Here is a 22262-nt window from a genome sequence, read left to right as displayed (position 1 = left end):
AGTCAGCCCTCAGTTCTGATCCAGGAGAAACTGCTTGTAAATACATACAGATTTGGTGTGTCCATGGAGGAGGTAAATTCAGAGTCTTCCTACATTGCCTTCTTGGACCATAATTCCAGGTCTTTAATCCATCTTGAGACTTTTTTAAAGATTATTTTTCAGAGAGAGAGAGAGAGAGCACAAGTGGGGTGGGGGCGGCAGGCAGAGGGAGAAGCAGGCCTCCCGCGGAGCAGGGAGCCCAATGCGGGGCTCGATCCCAGGATCCCGGGATCGTGACCTGAGCCGAAGGCAGACGCTTAATCGACTGAGCCACCCGGGCACCCCTGAAAATGAAACTCTTTAAATAAATGGGTTTCCCTGGCACTAATAAAATTCCTTTTTAAAATTAAAAAAAAATTTTTAAAAACCATTTTATTTATTTGAGAGAGCGAGCGAGAGAGAGGGAACACAAGCAGGGGGAGTGGCAGGCAGAGGGAGAAGCAGGTTCCCCGCCGAGCAGGGAGCCCGATGCGGGGGCTCGATCCCAGGACCCCGGGATCGTGACCTGAGCCGAAGGCAGACGCTCAACCAACTGAGCCACCCAGGCGTCCCGAGATTATTTTTACACATGGTGTGAGAAAGTGGTAGAGTTTCATTCTTTTGCATGTAGCTAGCCAGTTTTCCCAATACCATTCATTGGAGAGAGTATCTTTTCCCCGTTTTATATTCTTGCCTCTTTTGTTGTCGATGAATCAAACATAGAAGTGTGGCTTTATTTCTGGGCTCTCTACTCTGTCCCTCTGATCTGTGTGCTATTTGGGGGCCAGTACCACACTGTTTTGATTTGAATTGCTTTGTAGTATAGTTTGGAATCTGGGAATGTGATATCTTCAGCTTTTTTTCTTTTTTTTCCCCTCATGATTGCTTTGGTTATTTGGGATCTTTTGTGGTTCTTTACAAATTTTAGGATTGTTTGTTCTAGTCCTGTTAAAAAAGCTATTTGTATTTTGATAGGGATTGCACTGAATCTGTGGGTTGCTTTGTGTAGTGTGGACATTTTAACAATATTAAATCTTCCAATCCGTGGGCAAGGGCTATTTTTCCATTTGTGTTATCAGTGTGTGTTAGTTTTCAGAGTACGTTTCCCTTCCTTGGTTAAATTTATTCCTATGCATTTTATTGTTTTTGATGCAATTGTAAGTGAAATTTTTTTCTCAATTTCTTTTTGCTAGTTATTAGTGTATAGAAACACAAGCAATTTCTGTGTATTAATTTTGTATCCTGCAACTTTACTGAATTCATTTATTAGTTCTAGTAGTTTTTGGTGGAGTATTGAGAGTTTTGTATATATACTATCATGTCATCTGCAAATAGTGACAGTTTAACTTCTTCCTTACCAATTTGGATGTCTTATTTTTCTTGTCTGATTGTTTTGACTAGAACTTCCAATACTATGTTGAATGAATGTGGTGAGAGTGGGCTTCCTTGTCTTCTTCCTGGTCTTCCCACTTTTCACTATTGTGTATGATGTTAGCTATGGGTTTTTATATATATGGCCTTTATTATATTAAGGTATGTTCCATCTGTACCCACTTTGCTGAGAGGTTTTATCACGAATGGATGTTGAATTTTGTCAAATGCTTTTCCTGCATTTATTGAGATAATCAAATGATTTTTATCCTTCACTTTGTTAATGTGGTGTATCACACTGATTGATTGGCAGACATTGAATCATCCTTGCATCCATGGAATAAATGCCACTTGATCGTGGTGAATGATCCTTTTAATTTTTTGTTGAGTCTAATTTACTAGTATTTTGTTGAGAATTTTGCAATTGTGTTTATCAGGAATACTGGTCTATAATTTTCTTTTTTGTAGTTTGTCTTCTTTTGATATCATGGTAATGCTTGGCTCATAGAATCTGTTTTCTTCCTCTTCTAATTTTTGGAATAGTTTGAGGATAGGTATTAACTGTTTCTCAAATGTTTGGTAGAATTCACCTCTGAAGCTGTCTGGTCCCGGACTTTTGTTTGTTGGGAGGTTTTTGACTGCTGATTCAATATCCTAGTAATTAGCCTGTTCTCATTTTGTCTTCCTGATTTCAGTCTTGGCAGATGGTATGTTTCTAGGAATTTATCCATGTCTTCTAGGTTGTAAAATTGTCGGCCTATAATTGTTTATAGTAGTCTCTTATAATCCTTTCTGTGGAGTTGGTTATAACCGCTCTTTCATCTGATTTTGAATCCATTTTCTTGATAAATCTGCCTAAACATTTATGTCCTATTTTTTTAAGAACTCTTAGTTTCATCTTTTATATTGTCCTTTTCTTCTCTATTTCACTTATTTCCACATTGATTTTTATTTTTTTAACATTACACAGTTGTTATTTATTCAACTATAAAGACTGGCAATTTCTTGATGGGTAACACCTTACTTTAACACTAATTATATTGCTGTAAATGTGGTTGAGGATCAGAATAGGATTCAGGAACAAGGGAGAATAACAACAAAAATCTTCCAACACTGAAACAAAGAAATACTTTCCCCCCCTTTATTTAAATGCTACTCTCCCATAGGCTTTTCTAGACTGGTCTGCAGTCTAAGGTGATAGGAAACAAGGCTTTGGGCATTCTGAAGAGACCACAGGTTAAGCTACGGTGCCAAGCAGGAGACTGAAACCCTGATTGATCTGAGTGTCAATCTCAGGCACGTTCTGGGAGCAGAAGGAGATTCTCAAACCCTTTCTGGTTTTTATTACTTCCTGCCTTCAACTATAGGCTTGTTTTGTTTTCTGTTCCTTTTGGGATAAGGTTAGATCATTTGAGAATCTTGTTTCTTGAGATAGGTCTATCACTATAAACTTCCCTCCTAGAACAGCATTTATTGTGTCCCAAATATTTTGGAATTTGTATTTCGTCTGTTTTTTTAAATTTACTCTTTGGTATCTTCATTGACCCACTGGTTGTTTAGTAGCATTTTTAGCCTCCATGAGGTTGTGTTTCCCCCCCCCCCCCCGTTTTTCTTTGATTTCTATTTTCATACCATTATGGTTGGAGATGCTGGATATGATTTCAACTTCTTACATTTATTGAGACTTGTTTTGTAACCTAACATGTGATCTATCCTGGAGAATGTTTCATATGCACTTGAAAAGAATGTAGTCTGCTGTTTTCAAATTCAATGTTCTGTAATGTCTGTAAAGTCCATCTGATCTAATTTATCATTTACTCTTTCCTTATTGATTTGTCTGTCTGGATGATCTATCCATTGATGTGAGGGGGGTGTCAGAGTCCCCTATTATATTACTATCAGTTTCTCCTTTTATGTCTTTTAATATTTGTCTTATATATATTTAGGTGCTCTAATGTTGGGTGCAGATACATATACTTGTTTATGTCATCTTTATTGGATTGACTCCTTTATCATCATGTAATGCCCTTGCCTGTTATTACAGTCTCTACTTTAAAGTCTACTTCATGTGATGTAAGTTTTGCTATCCTGGCCTTTTTTTTTTTTTTTTGCTTCCATTTGCATGAAATATCTTTCTCCACCCCTTTACTTTTGGTTTCTGCCTTTAGGATTTGAAGTACATCTCTTTATTTATTTATTTATTTTAAGATTTTATTTGAGAGAGAGAGAGCACATGAGAGGGGGGAGGGTCAGAGGGAGAAGCAGACCCCCTGCTGAGCAAGGAGCCCGATATGGGACTCCATCCCGGGACTCCAGGATCATGACCTGAGCCGAAGGCAGTCGCTTAACCAACTGAGCCACCCAGGCGCCCTGAAGTACATCTCTTGTAGGCAGCATATAAATGGGTCTTGTTTTTTTTTCTTTTTTTAATCCATGCAGTCTCATGTCTTTGGAGCATTTAGTCCATTTACATTTAAAGTAATTATTGGTAGTTATGTACTTATTACCATTTTTGCTAATTGCTTTCTGGTTTTTGTAGTTCTTTGTTCCTTTCTCTTCTCTTGTTATTTGCTGATTTTTTCTTATGCTTGGATTTTTTTTTTAAAATCAGATTTTGGTTTGTGGTACCATGGGGTTCCTATATAGCACCCTATGTATATAGCAGTCTATTTAAAGTTGATAGATGTTCAAGATTGGACACATTTTAAGAGTGTCTTTTTTACTCCCCCCCCACCCCCATAATTTGACATTTTACATCCTTTGTCTCTTAACTGTTTTAGATATAGTTGATTTTACTACTTTTGTCTTTTAAGCTTTATCCTAGGTTTATAAGTGATCTACTACCTTTACTAGGAGTTTGCTTTTACTAGTGAATTTTTTCATAATTTTCTTCTTATTGCATTTTCTTTCCATTTAGCATTTCTTTGAAGGCCAATTAGTGGTGTTAAACTCTTTTGAGTCTTGTCTCAAGACTCAAATTCACCTCAATTCTGAATGATAACCTTGCCAGGTTATTGTTATTGTTGATTGCCCCTAGTGTTTTTCATTTCAGTTATTGTATTATTCAGCTCATTCTTTTAAAGTATTTTTTACCCCTTTGTTGAAGTTCTGAGTTCATCTACTCTTCCAAGTTCTGTGAGCGCCTTTATGACCATTACTTTAGCAGGTAGATTGCTTATCTCCATTTTAACTTTTTGAGGTTTTTGTCTTGTTCTTACATTTGGACGGTACCGGTCGGTCTCCTTTTGTCTGGCCGTGTTTGTTTCTATATACTACCATAGGCCTGCTCCATGTTCCGGTTTGGGAGGTATCCACATGTTGGTGTCCGGTCAGCTCCGGAAACACAATTCCCCCATGGTTACCAGAATGAGTGGCTTTAGAGGTCTCCCCTGTGGGAGGGGCTGCATGTACCCTTCAGGTGTGACTACACTGACTTCTGTGGGCATGCTGAGGGGTGAGGCTAACTCCCAGTGAGGGTGGTTGCAAGGCCCTGCAGTGATTTTTGTAGATGTGCTGATAGGCAGGGCTGCCTCCATCTCTGGGGCCAGAGGTACTTTAAAAGGGAGCCAGTCCTGACCAAGGCTTACTACCAGCTGTGGTGAGGTGATAGCTACTTTGGAGGGGCGCCTACTGAGAGGTGGGTTGGGTGGGTCAGATCTACAGGGGAATGCCACGATTGGGCAAGAAAAACTGTGCCCATCAGTGCTGCCCTTTCAGGAGAAAGTTCCTACGGATCTGTGTCCGTCACTTGCCTTAAAATTAGTCAATAAATCTCCTTCATGTATAATAACCTAGGTGCTTTTCAGAGTCCAGACTACTAGCCATTAGACCACAGAACCCCTCTTAACCCAGGCGCTTTCAATATGCTGCTTCTGTGCTGGGTCTTGGACTGTTACAGCGCACTGGCCCTTTAAGAGCAGGGACTTGGTTTCCTCTCACTCTCCCAGTTAAATCCAGCTGATTTGCAAAGCCAGATGTTATGGGGGATTATCTTCCTGGTGCAGATTCCAAGGACAGGGAGGGCATGCCCAATGGGCTTGAACCACTTGTTCCTCAGGGAAGACCTCTGCACCTGCGATATCCTTTTCTGCTTGTGGGTTACTGCTAAGTGCTTTTCAAGCTGCTCTTTTTTCACTGGGTTTCAGGGTGAGCCAAATTACATGCAAGCCCTCTAAGCAGTGATTTTGTTTCCTGTAGCACTTTAGCACCTCCTACAGGTCAGCCCTGTTGGTTTTCCGGGCCAAATGTTCTGGTGGCTTGTCTCTCAGATGCAGACCCCAGGGTCTGGAGTGCCCAATGTAGGACACCAAGCCTTTGCTCCTCCTGAAGAAGCACCACTCTAGTGCGATCTCTCCCTAATGTGTTGCCACACTGGGTTTTTTTTGTTTTATTTTGAGACTGTCTCTGCCTCTCCTACCCGTCACAATGTGGTCCTTTATATTTTTTGTTGTAGAGAGCAGTTCATCTAGTTTTCAGACCTTTTTCAGAGGGAAATGGTCCATATGTAGCAGTAGACTTGGAATGCTCATGGGAGGGGATGAATTCAGGATCTTTGTATAACACCATCTTCCCAGCTGAATCTTAAAAATTAGCTGCTAAAGCACTTTTTGAATTATATTAAGCCTTCAGAACATTAAGTTCAGTTGTACTTAACGATCAGATAACATGTCAAAATTTAAAGTGGGATTGGAGAAAGACCTGTCGGTATCAAGGTATAAGGCTAAATTTTTCACATTTCAAACAGCAACGTAATTAAATTCTTAAGCTAAAAGGACTGCTGTCTACAATTAGCACTAAAACATAGCTAATAACATCTCATGTCAATCAACATTGTATTTAATAAGTTAATGAACAGCAAAACGAACAATATAGTCTTTAAATGTTTCGCTGAAACTCTCCATCATTTTGGCTTCATGTTATAAAGTATTTGTAGAATATGTGTTCACATTTTATGTACCATTTAAACTGAAAGAGTTTTGTTAGCAGAAGAGGAGGACAGTAAGAAAATAAACCTGACTCTACTTTTGAAAAACAAAAACCAAAAATCTACTCAACTCCCGACTTATAAATTACTAGAGTGGTTTCTACACGTCCTCTCAACATGCATACACTACAGCTAAATCACCTTAAAGAAAGATGTTTAAATTATATGCAAAAACTGTATATTTTACCTTGCATCCGTGCTGATTCCTAAAGGGAGACCGTTGGCTCATGTCTTAGGGAAAGAAGACATGCTTTAATTCTGAGGACAGAATTCAGGAGACCAAAACCAATGTAAGCTTCAGAAGATATTAGAGCCAAAGATAGCCAGTGACTGAAATTATTCAGCAATAGACCCCCATTTCCCATGTGAAGGGAGCAGTAAATAATTCAGTTTGGCTCTGTTAGTCATCTTGTACCTGTTGGGTTAGTGGCCTATGACCCAAAGTCTATAGCATTTACTGGGGAAAACGTAGGTGTCTAAGTTGATTTACCTCGTATACATCTTTGGAAACCAGGGAAGCAGTTTCCTGCTGTGGCTTGTTTTCCTGCATTTCCACACTAGCAGTCATTTTCATTCATTTGAAAAGAGTATGGTAACGCAGTGACTTAGTCTACACCACTTATTCCACCTAGTGTTAGATGTACATGTCCACTGTGTATCTCACTGAAATTTTTAAAAACCGAGCATTTTCTTTTAATGCAGGACTTTAAATGACAAGTACTGTATGGACACAGTACTTAATGATTTGTAAAGATGAAAACTCAAACAACAAAACTGAAAAATTTGTAGGCAGCACCTAAAGCACTCAATTAATGCTAACATTTCATTACCATATCAATATTTTTGAAAAACAGGATTTCTATCTTAATCTACAGAAGAGCAGGTATAGCCCTGAGGCCACTCCTCACAGCGCTGTGTGTTACTTACCCAGTGATAACGATTATTAGGTTTACTTTAACAGCTTGAAGCACTTGATACCTGTCTTGAAGTATACTTACAGAATTTATGGAGCTGATTCTTAAGGAGCCTAGTCAGTCAATATCCTAAATCTTCAAAGCTCCCTTGAAATGTAATTTTCATAGTCCTTAAATTTTAACTGTCATTGTTTATTACTGTTTTGGCTACATTCTCTACAATTTCAGCAGCATCTTAAAGAGACAATGTGTCTATATGTACAATGAAACAAAATGGCTTGCAACATGAGAAATAAGAGCCACAGTTTAACTGTACAATATTAAGGAGAATCTGTGGTTATCACCTCCTTTTTCGGCAACATGGACAACTTACATGTAAGTATCAGCATTATGAATGTAACAAATAATTCTTACAGGAGTAAAATATAACATCCTGAAAAATAATGGTTTCTACCATACAAGGCAGTTAGAAAATGTTCACATTTTAACAAATCTGTACAAACCACAAGAAACTTATTTATGGGGACCGTCTCACCTTTCTGGTAAGAACCTTCTAGAAACGTAGGATAAACATGAACAATTTATAAATCTAGTTATCTATGTGCTCCCCAGCCCTAGAACCCAAGAATCTGATTTAGTGAACCCTATATGTCCAAGATGGATCATTTTTACATGCCTTGATTGTTAATGAATGCCAGCCTTTAATATCTCTCTATGACATACGTACAGTCAACTTGCACCTTTAAGGAGGTCATTAGATTTTTTTAGCAAAGAAGCAACATCATTTAGCAGCAATTAAAGCGCCTTCAAGAAGACTTAAAAAAAATACAATATCCAATTAGAAAAGCCATATTTTTAAACATTTGTACAAGAATAAGCTGCTGAAACTGGTAACTGTAATACAACATCTGTACAACAATTTACAATAGAGCTAGAAGGGAATTTATCATTATCCTGCATAGAACTGGTCTGATCTGCATTTGGTTACATACTGTCACTTGTTTATGAACAAGGCCTGGTAACAAAGGGAAAATATCTTAATTCAAACATGTTGAAAACACCAGAGATATTTAGTGAATTCAACTGATTTTTAAAACAAGCAGCTCATTTGTCAAAGGTGTAAAGTATCTAGACATAACAGCTCTCCTGTTAATATGACTAGTGGAAAAAAAAAAAAAAAACAAAAACGGACACGCGGTTTTGAGGTACAACTTGGTAAAAGCCAGAATAGGCAAGTGACAAAATCTAACTGTCCAAAGTCCAAAGATTCTAACTCTCACATTCTATAAAACACAAATGTCATTCAGTTCTTACTTTGGTTTCAGCAGATTAACTGCTGAATGCTGAAGAATGTATCCAGGCACTATAGTTCTTGTGTTAGAAATATTTTTTCCATGGGTTTTTAAATAATGAAAAACTACCCTTCATATTAGAACTCTCTAGTTAAACAACCAAATGTATTTAAGTATTATAAACGTTATTTACAGTGTTCCCCCAAACAATTTTTCTTAACATGGTATTCCTGTTTCTGTGCAACAGGCAGTCATCCTTCACTGTTCAAGGTCATAGTCAAAAGTGTACATTTTATTCATTGTCCATGATCCACTCTCATACAAATGACGCTATGAAGAACTTCAGTTCACAAATAGTTTTCAACCATGTCCTGTGTGAAAAAGGAAACAACAGAAAACAATCAAATGCTCTCAAACTCAAGTGTGTATCTGGAAGCAATTCAAAGATATCATGCCAATTTTGGAGGAAAATCAGTAAGTAATTATGCTTGAAGAAGGGGGTGTAGGGGATGCTGTAAGCCCAGCCATGTGTAAGTTTCCTGAAGAATTTGATCTTCTCATATGCGGGAGAAGGTATGGGTCATTTGCCAGTTGGTGCACATCAAACCGATCTTCTTTTCGGTAGGCCAGACAGCGTCTTATAAAGGCCTTAAAAAGGAAAAGTTCAGAAATTAAAATTTTTGCCCCTTCTAAACATCAGTCAGCTGACTCCCGTAGAAGGATGAATACATTTAAGATAGTAAGTATATTTCATTTCATTAGCATTCAAATCTTTTAAAATTCTGTAGCAATAAAGTTCTTACTCCAAATTCAACTCAACTCACAGCCCTTAGTTTTTCACTTTATAGTCTAAAATGATTACTGCTACCATTTAAGGTGCATTAAGGAAAGGTGCATCTCATTTTTTAAAAATTTTATTCCAAGAATAAAAATTAGCATTTTACTACTTTTTGAGTGTACAATTCAGTGACATTTTAAGTACATTCACCTTGTTGTGAAACATCAAGATTATCCATCTCCACATCATTTTCATCATCCAAAGCTTATCCAATATCCAAAATAAAAGCTGAAATTCTGTACCCATTAAACAACTCCTCACTCGTCCTTCAACCAGCACTTGGTAACCACTATTCTGTAAGTGGAATCATACAATATTTGTCCTTTTGTGTATAGCTTACTTCACTTAGCATAATGTTTAAGAGCCATCCATGTAGTCGCATGCATCAGAATTTCGTTTCTTTTTAAGGCTGAATAATACTCCATTTCATGTATATACCACATTTTGTTTATCCATTTATCTGTTGATGGACATTTGCATTGCTTCTACCTTTTGGCTACTATGAATAATGCTGCTGTGAGCAATGGCATATAAATACCTGTTTGATCCCTGGACTTGCTGGATGACATGGTAATTATTTTTAAAAAACTGAAGTATAACTGACCTATAACACTGTTAGTTTTAGGTGTACAACTTAGATATTTGTACTGATATCTTATTATTTATAAGTTAATATCACCACTGTTACAAAAAATTTTTTGATAAATTTTAAGATCTATTCATAGCAACTTTTAAATATATAGTATTACCAATTATAGTCACCATACTGTACATTACATCCCTATGATTTATTTTATAACTGGAAGCTTGTACCTTTTACCCTCTTTGTCCATTTCGCTCATCTCCCACCCCCTGACGCCCACTAGTCTGTTCTCTGTATTCATGAACCTGGGGTTTTTTTTTTTTTCTTTTTTAATAAGATTCTACATACAGGTGAGATCATATGGTATCTTTCTCTGACTTATCTCACTTAGCGTAATGAGCTCAAGGTCTATCCATGTTGTTGCAACTGGCAAGATACCCTTCTTTCTCATGGCTGAATAATATTCCATTGTATATATACACATTTTCTTGAGCCATTCATCCACTGATGGACACTTAGCTGTTGCCATGTCCTGGTGATTGTCTCCCATCCAGGTACTAACCAGGCCCAACCCTGCTTAGCTTCCGAGATCAGATGAGATCGGGCGCGTTCAGGGTGGTATGGCCATAGACTTGGCTATTGTAAATAATGCTGCAATGAACCTGGTGGTACAGGTATGTTTTCCAATTAGTGTTTTCCTTTTCTTAGATAAATACACAGAAGCAGAATTACTGATCATAGGGTAGTTAAATTTTTAATTTTTTGAGGAACCTCCATATTGTTTTCCACCGTGGCCAAACCAATTCACATTCCTACGAACAGTGCACAAGGGTTCCCTGTTCTCCACATCCTTGCCAACACTTATTTCTTATCTTTATTTTATTTTTTATTATTTTTTTAAAGATTTTATTTATTTGACAGACACAGCGAGAGAGGGAACACAAGCAGGGGGAGTGGGAGAGGGAGAAGCAGGCTTCCCGTGGAGCAGGGAGCCCGATGCGGGGCTTGATCCCAATACCCCGGGATCATGACCTGAGCCGAAGGCAGATGCTTAACAACTGAGCCACCCAGGCGCCCCTATTATTATTATTTTATTTTATTTTTTTTCAAAGATTTTATTTATTTGAGAGAGAGAATGAGATAGAGAGAGCATGAGAGGGGAAGGGTCAGAGGGAGAAGCAGACTCCCTGCTGAGCAGGGAGCCCGACGCGGGACTCGATCCCGGGACTCCAGGATCATGACCTGAGCCGAAGACAGTCGCTCAACCAACTGAGCCACCCAGGCGCCCTATTATTATTATTTTAAATAGTCATTCTAACAGGTATGAAGTGGTATCTCACTGTGGTTTTTATTTTTTTAAAGTAGGCTCCACACCTAACATGGGGCTTAAACTTGCAGCCCTGAGATTGAGTTGTGTGCTCTACCAACTGAGCCAGCCAGGTGCCCCCTCACTATGATTTTGATTTGCATTTCCCTAATTAGTGACGATGAGCACCTTTTCACGTACCTGTTAGCCATATTTGTCTTTGGAGAAGTGTCTATTCAGATACTCTGCTCATTTTTAAATCAGATTTTCTTTTCTTTCTTTTTTAAAGTAGGCTCCATGCCCAGTGTGGAGCCCAACGTGAGGCTTGAACCAATGACCCTGAGGATGAGGACCTGAGCTGAGATGAAGAGTCAGAAACTTAACCAACTGAGCCACCCAGGTGCCCCTTGATTGTTTTTCTGCGATGGAGTTGTACAAGCTCTTTATATATTTTAAATATTAACCCCTTATCAGCTATGATTTGCAAATATTTTCTCCCATTTGGTAGGTTGCCCTTTCATTTTTTTGATGGTTTCTTTTGCTGGGCAGGTGGTTTTTCATTTGATGTAGTCCCACTTGTCTATTTTTGCTTTTGGTGTCAGATCCACAAATCCTCACCAAGACTGATGACAAGGAGCTTAATGGCTACATTTTCTTCCACTTTATTGGCTTCAGGTCTTACATTCAAGACTTTCATCCATTTTAGTTTATTTTCGTGTATGGTTTAAGACAGTGGTCCAGTTTTCCCAACATCAATTATTGAAGAGACTGTCCTTTTTCCACTCTATAATCTTGGCTCTTTTGTCATAATCAACCATCTATGCATGGGTTTGTTTCTGGGCTCTCTATTCTGTTCTACTCATTTGTCTGTTTTTATGCCAATATCATACTGTTTTGATTGCTACAGCTTTGAAATATAGTTCAAAATCAAGGAGTTTGATGCTTCCAGCTTTGTTGTTCTTTCTCAAGACTGCTTTTGCTATTCAGTCTTTTGTGGTTTCATACAAATTTTAGGATTGGGTGATCCATTTTTGTGAAAAATGCCACTGGAATTTTGATAGGGAGTGCATTCAATTTTTGGGTAGTATAGACTTTTTAATATTCTTCTAATTCATGAGCAAGGAATATCTTTCCATTTATTTGCATTATCTTCAATACCTTTCATAATGTTTTAGTTTTCAGAGTACACATCTTTCACCTCCTTGGTTAATTTATTCCTAGGGTTTTTTTTTTTTTGATGCAACTGTAAATAGGACTGTTTTAATTTCTGATAGTTTATTAGTGTATAGAAATGCAACAGATTTTTGTATCCTGCAACTTTACTCAATTTGTTGACTAGTTCTATCAGTTTTGGGCACAGTCTTTAGGGTTTTCTATATATAATGTCATTTGCAAATAGTGACCTTTTTACTTCTTCCTTTCCAACTTGGATGCCTTTTATTTCTGTTTCTTGCCTAACTGCTCTGGCAAGAACTTCCAAATACTATGTTGACTACAGAAAGCTGCAGTTCTCCTTATATAATTCCAGACTTCTAGAATTTTTCTTCTGCTAAAACAACCCTCCCACACTCATTCCATTTTACTGTCTGTGTACTTTGGCTAGAGGGTATGATGCCATTTTTTTTTGCCGTATTTTTTTTTTTCCTTTTTAGCATAATGAATTTCTTAAGATGAAGGGAACACTGAAGTGATACTTCTGAGGTTTTTTAGGTTGATATTGTGTGTAACTACTGGAAAAACTAAATAATGGAATATAATCAGTATCTTTTTTCCTTCTCAAACTGATTCTTATATATTGTCCTTCACTCTGTATTAAAAAATAAAAATCTAACAGATGGTACACAAATCGTAAGTGTACTTAACAGCACACAAAGCAACTCTATGTAGCTGGCAACCAGAATGAGAACCTCCTAAATCTCTTCATGCCCTGCCCGTCTAGGCTTTGGCTCTGCCCCCAACCTAGCCGGATCCTCACTACCCTGACATCTACTGTAGTTGAGTGAACTTTACTTAAGTGGAATTACAGCTTATGTTCTTTTGCCTGGCTTCTTTCACTCTCTCTCTCTATATAAATAATATATATAATACCGAATTTTTGCAAGGGCTAACTGATCATTTCCTTTATTTACAGTAGAAATAACTTTAGCTTGTCTTGAAATTCCTAACTTCCACATATATTCATCAATTAAAAGCACTGCAGGAAAACTACAACTAAGATACATAACTTTAAAATCAAAGCTTAATCACATTAAAAAGTATTTTACACCTTCTTCGTTTGAAATTCATTATAAGTAATTTTTTCTCTAAAAACAAACCTAGCTCTTCTTATCCTTCTCCTTGGTTAGCTTACTAATATTTATCAAAAATCTTTCTGAATCCTTAGGTCTTAATCATTTTCAGAGTGGTCTTTGAAATTTAAGATGGAGGGGAAAAAAAATCAAGAGTGACTGATTTTGTTAAAGGCAGAGTCTGAGAAGATGAAAACCTGCTGACAGCGAGATGAGGAAGCCTACAAGGAGTAAATGTACTTAAGATGCCCACACCACCAGGTCAGTGGAGGTACTTGGTAAAGGTGTATTCTGTAAGGACGAGGTCTGGGGGGAAAAAAAACAACACACACAACACATACAAAAGCCCACAAAAAACAATGTGCCCCTCTGCCTCCCAGATCTGTGATTGTGGTGCCTATGAAGAGTTTAAGGCTAGAGCCAGAGAGGCCTACTTCTTTTTGGCACTATATACTCATTCCTGGTCATATCTGTTAGTTAATTTACTTAGTTTCTGTTACCACCGATGCTGCAGATAGAAAAGGAAGACAAAATTTAGATGGTAGCATTGTCAAGTTCTTTTTAAGGAGCCATATTTACCTTACGAAAAATATGTGATGTTCTTTTATCTTCTAAAAGTCATCCAAATAACTTGCTAAAGCCAATTAAGATATAACAGACAAAATGAAATACCAGACCATAAAACCAGTAGATTTTCAATTCTGAAGGTCACTATGACCTCAATCACTGGCAATATCTTGCAGTGCTTATCTACATTCTAAAAATACAGAAACTATATAATGCCTGCTTATGAATTATCTTTATGGCCTAGGCTAGTCATACCAGAAAAAAATGGGAACTTCATGTGTTTTTCTTAGGAATTTCATAGGGTTTAAAAAGGAGAAGATTCCAACAGGGATCACAGAGAAATGAGCTTTGTGATGAGTGTAACAAAGCAGGAGTGAAAATACAAATGTAAAAGGCCAAGAGGATGAAAGTGGAAAGATAGTAAGTACCATAAACATTTTGCTATTAATTACAAATGCTATTCCATGTTACTAGACAGATGGATTAGAACTACAGGAAGCCATTCATCATTGATTCACAGACTGCTACATGGAAGCAGAGGGGATGAAGAGGTCAGGCTTTCTCAAGAGCTACTGTAGGGCAGCATAAGGTCAACAGTGAATTCTGGAGTCTACCAGAGTGAAAACTGGGCCACAGCTCTGCTGTTTACTAGCTCATATGATTAACTGGCTTCCTTATAAAATGGGAATAATGAAGATACTGATCTATACCTCATAAGGCTGTTAAAGTATCAACACAATGCTTGGCACATAATCACTAAATAGTAGTTATTACTACTTTCTTACTTCTTGTATACTTAAATATCTCAATATTAACATAAGCTGATATATAAAACATAAAGGTCTTGTGATTTTTCCCCTAATTTTCAAAGCAAACTGATGTGTATTTGGGTCTTTAAAAGATGAAAACCAAAGACCTAATGGGCAGATTTTACTGTGGCAGCAATCCCTTTTACTTTACTTATTAATAAGTACAGCTGACCCTTGAACAATGTGGGGGGTTAGAGGCGCAGTTGAAAATCCAAATACAACTCTACAAATGGCCTAGTGTTGACTGGAAGACTTACCGATAACATAAACATTCGAGTAATACATATCTTGTATATGTATTATATGCTGTATTCTTTTAATAAAGTAAACTAGAGAAAGGAAAATGTTAAGAAAATCTTGAAAATACATTTACAGTATTGTACTGTTAAAAAAAAAAAAAAATTCACAATAATGCCTGTACAGTTCAAACCCATGTGGTTCAAAAGTCAACTGTACTTACTTTAAGCACAATTTACGAAATTACTTCACAAAACCTATTTACATAAATGTAATACCTTTGCTTCACTGCTTACAACTGGTTTTACAGGGAACTGGACTTCTGTGGCTTTTAATATTGTATTTTCTTGAAGAATGTCTTGTTGTGATTGATTGTGACCAAATGGCTTAAAAAAAAAAAAAAGTTTAGAAAACAGAGTAATTATCAGTGAATCCAAAATATAAATGATTTGTGTTCTAAAAAATCTTCTTAGTTATTTGTAACTTGGGATGCATTCTCATGGAAACAAGGTTATAACTGATAGAAGGCTGAGTAAGCCCATCTAACCAATCCTCAACATAGCAAATAGCACAGAAAATAATGCTGTTGCAACATATTTAAGATAAAAATACAAAAAAAATCTAAAAATTTATTACGACTGTTTAAAAAATGGAAATATGATTAAAAAAGTAAGAAGCAGTGGAAACATCTGTGAAAATTCCAAAGAATAAAATACTTTGAACACGGTACACTCCTTCACTGACAGCTCTGGGTTGTTCCTAACTTGAAGCTACTTCCCAGAGAAGTCCCTTAACCCCTCTCTTTACATTGATGAAGGGGTTGGAAGGTATCTATGGCAGCTTGTAGCTCTAACTTCAAAATAAAGAGAGGTGTGGGAAGAGGTTTGGGAAGAATTAAGACTAAATTTGATGGAATTTCCCTGAGGAAGCACAAGGGGATGCTATGCCCAGGCCTGAGTATGTTGGGGGGGGTGGTAGGAGTGGGGGAGGTAAAGTGTTTTGGCTTCAGTATCCCTAAGAGCAGAAAATGTTAGCACAATTGATAGTTTCTTCTTTTATTTAAGGGGGGGGGCAAAAAGCAGATCAAGAAAGCTGCTGTGACATTAAAAGAATCTGATCCATGAAAATTTTAGCAAGGAACAAAGGCCTGGCTTTCCTTAGAAGGCTCTACACTGACTTCAAGTTAATTAAACTTTACATTTAAGAGGGAAAATTCAACTTCTCTCCATAGAACAGAATCTTGCACACTTTAACTTACCTTTCTACCATAAAGACACTGAAAGAAAATGACGCCGACTGACCACACATCAACCTTGTTGGAAATCTTTGGTGGTTCTTTTCCAACTACAAAACACTCGGGAGGTAAATACCTACAGTTTTTTGGGGAGAAAAGAGGAAAGGATACTATTAACAATCTGTAATTTAAGCCTTCTAAACATACTTTCAGAACACTCAGAATACTCATACACAAAACCTTAGGACTTTCATGAATGAAAATCAAACTTTTGCAGCATTTACATCCTTGTATCATTTGACATACAACTTCGTGATAAAGTATGCAACACATACGTATTATGTATGTGTATTACATATACTAACATTTTTCATTTCTGTAGGTAATATATTATCAGTAGAAATTATAATGTTCTAATTTAAGTAAGCAATTATAAATGATCTCCCATGCCCCTTCACCTGTGTTCAAAGTGTAAGCAATTCTCTTCCTAAAACACATATCTGACCAGCTGGTTCTTCTGTTTAGAAAACTGCAACATCATGCACTGCCAAGGTAAGCCCTCATAGCTCTTGTTTGTAACACAGACCCATTCTAATCTAGAAGCAACTGGCTCAGCAAAGACCATTCACTTGGTTCCCCACACTACCTCCCTGCCCCCGCATGCTGCTTAATATGATCATCTCTAATGCCTTCCTTAACCACTCTAATTCATTTGGTGAGTACCTTTTTTCTTCATTAAGACTGACTGGACCTCTGTTCCCTCTAGGCTGAGTTTTGCTTCTTCCCCATGTAACTAGCAGATATTATGGTACCTCTATTACGGTATTAAACTAAAATCACTCTAAACTGTGAGCAGCTCAAGGAGCTCTTATCATTCACTGTGCAGTTTTTGAACCCTAGCAGCATCTGAAATATATTAAGTATTCAAAAATACCATTTTCTACTTTTAAGTGCTATTTGTAAGTTCATAATTTTATATAAGGGATAGGTAAAAATAAATTTGTCACACCTTAGGTTTTAAATAGAAAGATCCAGCAGGGATGCAAGCATCTCCCACCTCTAAAATTTAGATAAACTATAAAATCCTGAAAAGGAATAATACAGCTAAATGGGAATCTAATTCTTTTCCTTTAGTTTTATACTATGCTTAAATCATTTAAATTTCAGCAAGATATGCACAGATTTCTTAAAAGAAAAAAAAACTTCTTGAAATAGAACCACCAAAGATGACCAAAAACTCATTTGTAATGTAAATCCTTTCCTACCCCCCAAATCAAGTAAAAAGCCAGATTTGTTTTATGAATAAAAGTATATATTTTGTGTAGATTTATGAAACAAGAATGGCTCTTAAACACTATGCTACACTGTCTCTTGAGACAAAAAGCTGTAAGCAAGGAGAGGAATTTTAAGAAAGACACCAGAGCTATTTGGGAAGAAATGACCACCAGGATTTAGTGAATGACTGCATTTGAGACCTGAGACGGAATGAGGGACAAAACTGATTTTCTTCTAAGTGATACTGACAAATAGTTTACATGTATTCCTGCAAGACTGTACAGGACATCCCACTTTACCAAATATAAAGCTAAAAAAGCTACTATGACTGTAGGAAATGAACCATTTTTCAAAACATGTTTCTATGGGAAGTACATTCCAGGTTACTACATGGAAATGCTCCAGCCCACCTGTCAGAGGTTAATCTCCTTGCCCAGCCCTCCACAAGCAAAACCAGAGTGCGAGGGAAACAATATAGTGGGAGTCTCTGCAGAGGAAGGATGATCTATTATTTTAAGCTATCTTCCATGGAATCCAGAGCTCTCTGAAGGAGACTTGCTGCTAAAAGTCTGAAGACTACTGATTGAGGATACCAACTTTTAGGGGGTTACTAGTTTGAATGACAATTTTCTTTAAATATGGGCTGAAAAATCCATGATCTATTATCTTACTCATATTCCTAGAAAATGCTACAAGCAGAATTTGAAAGTAAAATGGCTTTAAAAGAACACATGAACATGACTAATCCCTGTTCATGAAAAGTTCATACAGACCAAGGGCATCTTGTGGAACTGGTTCTTATGTGCCTAAGCTGTGCGAAGACTGTTCCAGAAACCCTAATGTCACATCTCCATCTTGTTCAATCAAGTTGAGTACAGTTATCTCTCCAATTACAATCTTACTCCTTTTGCTAAACTAAGTTTGTTTTGAAATTTTATAGTCTATATTCTCTACTTCAAGTGAATTTGACAGTAAGTTTGAAAATTCACACTGCAAGTGATTTTTGTCAAAACCTAGGTACTCTGAAGGGAATGACATTCATTCAGACTTAGACCTGTGAATCTACAGTTCTATCTAGAGTTTATATGTATGAAGTTATGAAAAGGGATTTCTGAGAGCCAAGTCCAAAGACTAAGAATATTCCAAACTTCTTTCCCATGCATGATCAACAAAACCTCCATCTCCAATATAAACTGCCACCACAGAACCTCTACAGAGAGGACTTCATGCTTATGGCTACTGCTTGTAATAGTCAGGATGTGATCTTCATACAAGTATTTTTAGTGATGATAAACATCACTTGAACATACAGAAGAAAATCCATGATTCTCCATGTGAGGAATTCCTGGCTAACAGACACTTAAGTCACTTGCCAATGCCAAGTTCTTCTCCCTTCACTTTGCTGATATTTACAGTTAAGATCCGACGAGAAAAGAAGACTGACAACAGTAATCTCCCTCTTGACTCAAACTTCATATTAGTACCCTCACCACTGTAATCTCAAAGATATATGAAAATAAAAACTAAACTCATAAAAAGTAATCTAGACAATTTCAATATTTTAAATTATACATTTACCAGTAAGTGCCTGCCCCTTGAGAAGTTAGATCCATTCCATCTACACCATAGCTATCATCATCCATGATCTTGGATAGACCAAAATCAGTGATTTTGATTTCTCCACATGCTGTGCCATCTACCAGAAGGATGTTTCCTAAGAACAAAATATAAAGTTTTTTTTTTTAATGATACATAGATGAAAAACATTATATTTACTACTTTAGCTGACATTGGGGGAACAGATATATATTTAAAAAATGTAAATTTAAAATATAATTTTAAAATGTGATTCAATGGGCATTTTAAATTCTTCTAGTATTCCACTGACTTTAATAAACTGCACCAAAAAGCAGGTTTTCAGATAACTTAATATGACTTTTAAAAACTACAGTCTTGGGTGCCTGGGTGGCTCAGATGGTTAAGCGTCTGCCTTCGGCTCAGGTCATGATCTCAGGGTCCTGGGATCGAGTCCCGCATCGGGCTCCCTGCTCTGCGGGGAGCCTGCTTCTCCCTCTGCCTCTCTCTCTCTCTCATGAATGAATAAATAAAATCTTTAAAAATAAATAAATAAATAAATAAAAACTACAGTCTTTAGAGCTTAAAAAATTTAGACAAATTTTATTAATTACCTGGCTTAAGATCATAATGTATAATAGGGGGTTTGATTTCATTGAGATATCTTAGTGCATTTACAATTTGCATTACAATAGACCTAGCTTCCTTCTCTGACATTAATTTATGTTGCTTCAGATAGAAATCCAAGTCATTGCCTTCACAGTACTCTAATACTGTACAAAACCTACAATGAAGAAGAGAAAAAATTAGACCTAAAACATTATCCAATAATTCCTAATCACAGTGATGAAATGAAGAATATATCATCATTACAGAATAAGGAAAGCAAAAGCAAACAAATTTTTGTTAAATATAAATCCTTATATTCACTTACGTATCTGTATCCAAGGAGAAATAATCATAGAGTTTAACTATCCTAGGGTGATCCAGTTCTTTGTGTATTCTATACTCTCTGCAGGCATGTCTACAGGAAGAGAGAGTATATTTATTCTCCATGACTATTAAATGTATTTTCACTTGATAAAAACCAGAAAGTATTACTATTTACTTGTGGTAGTTTTCCTTCTTCTCATCCCTCCAGCTTTTATTAAGCTGGTGGATCTTCACAGCAGCGTATCTTTGTTCATAGAGGTCAAAAGCCTAGGATTCAAGGCATAGAAGAGTTAGGACCAAAGACCAACTGAATAGCTAAAGAGATTTAAAAAACAAATTTGGTGATAATTTTTATAGCAATATGAAATTAGAATATACACTACAGTTTTTGGTGATCATCTCTGCTATGATTATACATAGTTTAACAACACATTTATTATTGGGAACAAGATACAAATCCCATCGTATACATCAGAGAAAACTTTAATGTGAATTTTCACATTCAGGTTTCATAAATGCCAATATACTGAATCAAGATAAAACAATAAAGCTGTTATTTGTTTTTTTTAATATGGATCTGGCTCCTCTACAGTGGCAAAAGCAGTAAGCAGCCAACAAAGAGAGGGCTTTAGTGTGTTTTTTATGGGCTGGATAGAGCAAAACTTTTTCCTCTACCTTTCCTAGCAACTCCCCACTTCTTTAAACAAGTTCGTAACGATTTCCAACTGTTTAAAAAATTCTAAACTCTAAACTTTGATTATGAAACTGTTCAAACATAACCATACATCATTATCACACCTATCTACATCAATAATAATTCCTTAAAATCTCTTCTAATATCCAACTTGTCTTCAATTTTTACTGGCTGTCTCAAAAACAGAGGTTTTATACTAGTTTGTCTGAATCATCAGCCTATTTCTTACATAAAAAAATTAAGAATGATCAGTATTCTTTTAAGGTGTCAGGTAATTTACAAATCTAAAAAAAAACCACTTGAATGTCATTTAAGAGAGATCTAGTAATTTTGGTTCTGCTGTGATTTACAGACAAAGGAGCCCCTTTTAAAAAAAACAAAACAAAAACAACACTGAAAATTTACATATTAGAAAGAAGGTCCCCAATCTCTACTCCCCCCCATCAACTGGTAACCTAAAAATAAACAAGAAAGGTAAACTGTCACAGACGCCTGGGTGGCTCAGGTGGTTAAGCAACTGCCTTCGGCTCAGGTCATGATCCTGGAGTCCCTGGATCGAGTCCCGCATCGGGCTCCCTGCTCGGCAGGGAGTCTGCTTCTCCCTCTGACCCTCCTCCCTCTCATGCTCTCTGTCTCTCATTCTCTCTCTCTCAAATAAATAAATAAAATCCTTATAAAAAAAAAAAAGAAAGGTAAACTGTCACAAAATTATAAAAGCCTAAGATCAGAAATAATATAGGATGCAGTAGTTAAGAATATTCATTTTGGAGTCATAAACTTATTAGCTACAGAGAACTCTGTGCTAATACCCTCTCTTAGCCTCAGTCTCATTTATAAAGTTTGGGTTGTTGAGAGGATTAAATGGGGTAAACCACATAAAGTGTTAAACATTTGCTAATTACATTATTAAAAGCTTAAAGAGAAAAGATTAAAAAGTTCATGTGAGAATGCAAAAAAGCATAAAGGATAATAGAAAATAAAATTTTAAGTGCACTCATAAAAATTATCAATATATATTGACTTATATATGACACATCTTTCTCCCAAGATTAGGTGAGTAAAGTATACCCTTCCCATAAGGCTAATATGGTCAATTACTGAGCAACTGATTCAATATTTTCCACCTTGGTGTAGATAAAAGTCTGTATTTTTTTGACTCACAATCTGCTTTGTTTCCCAGTGAACCTGGCAACCATGAAAAGGCTTTAAAGGGGTTGGAGAAAGTGGTCTTTAGTATTTAGGTCAGTACTGAACAGTTATTAGGCCCCAATCTGCATTTTTTATTTCCTATATAAGCCCTTTCTTCAAAAAGAAATGCCCCTCTTAGCAGCTATCTGTGGTATT

The 22262-nt window shown here is 36.7% G+C and overlaps 1 protein-coding gene across 5 annotated transcripts in view; it reads right to left on the bottom strand.

Moving 5' to 3' along the window:
• Positions 1–7458: 7458 nt before the first annotated feature.
• TLK1 (tousled like kinase 1) overlaps positions 7459–22262 on the bottom strand; it is a 149118-nt gene continuing 134314 nt past the window's right edge. For 4 of the 5 annotated variants that reach the window (XM_081814198.1, XM_081814197.1, XM_081814199.1 and 1 more), the window contains 7 exons: positions 20400–20491; positions 20226–20315; positions 19906–20075; positions 19295–19430; positions 16466–16577; positions 15486–15593; positions 7459–9227 (listed from right to left, as the gene is read on the bottom strand). In XM_081814198.1, coding sequence (XP_081670324.1) covers positions 9051–9227; positions 15486–15593; positions 16466–16577; positions 19295–19430; positions 19906–20075; positions 20226–20315; positions 20400–20491 — 885 coding nt within the window. In that variant the 3' untranslated portion in view covers positions 7459–9050. The remainder of the gene's footprint in view (positions 9228–15485; positions 15594–16465; positions 16578–19294; positions 19431–19905; positions 20076–20225; positions 20316–20399; positions 20492–22262) is intronic. The other variant, XM_081814201.1, reaches the window with a different exon arrangement.

The sequence above is a fragment of the Leptonychotes weddellii genome, chromosome 3, assembly GCF_054177405.1.
Source record: "Leptonychotes weddellii isolate Sample4059 chromosome 3, ASM5417740v2, whole genome shotgun sequence".
In the NCBI taxonomy this organism is placed as follows: Eukaryota; Metazoa; Chordata; class Mammalia; order Carnivora; family Phocidae; genus Leptonychotes; species Leptonychotes weddellii.
Note: the sequence above shows the minus strand (reverse complement) of the source record. Positions and strands in the feature narration are given on the sequence as shown.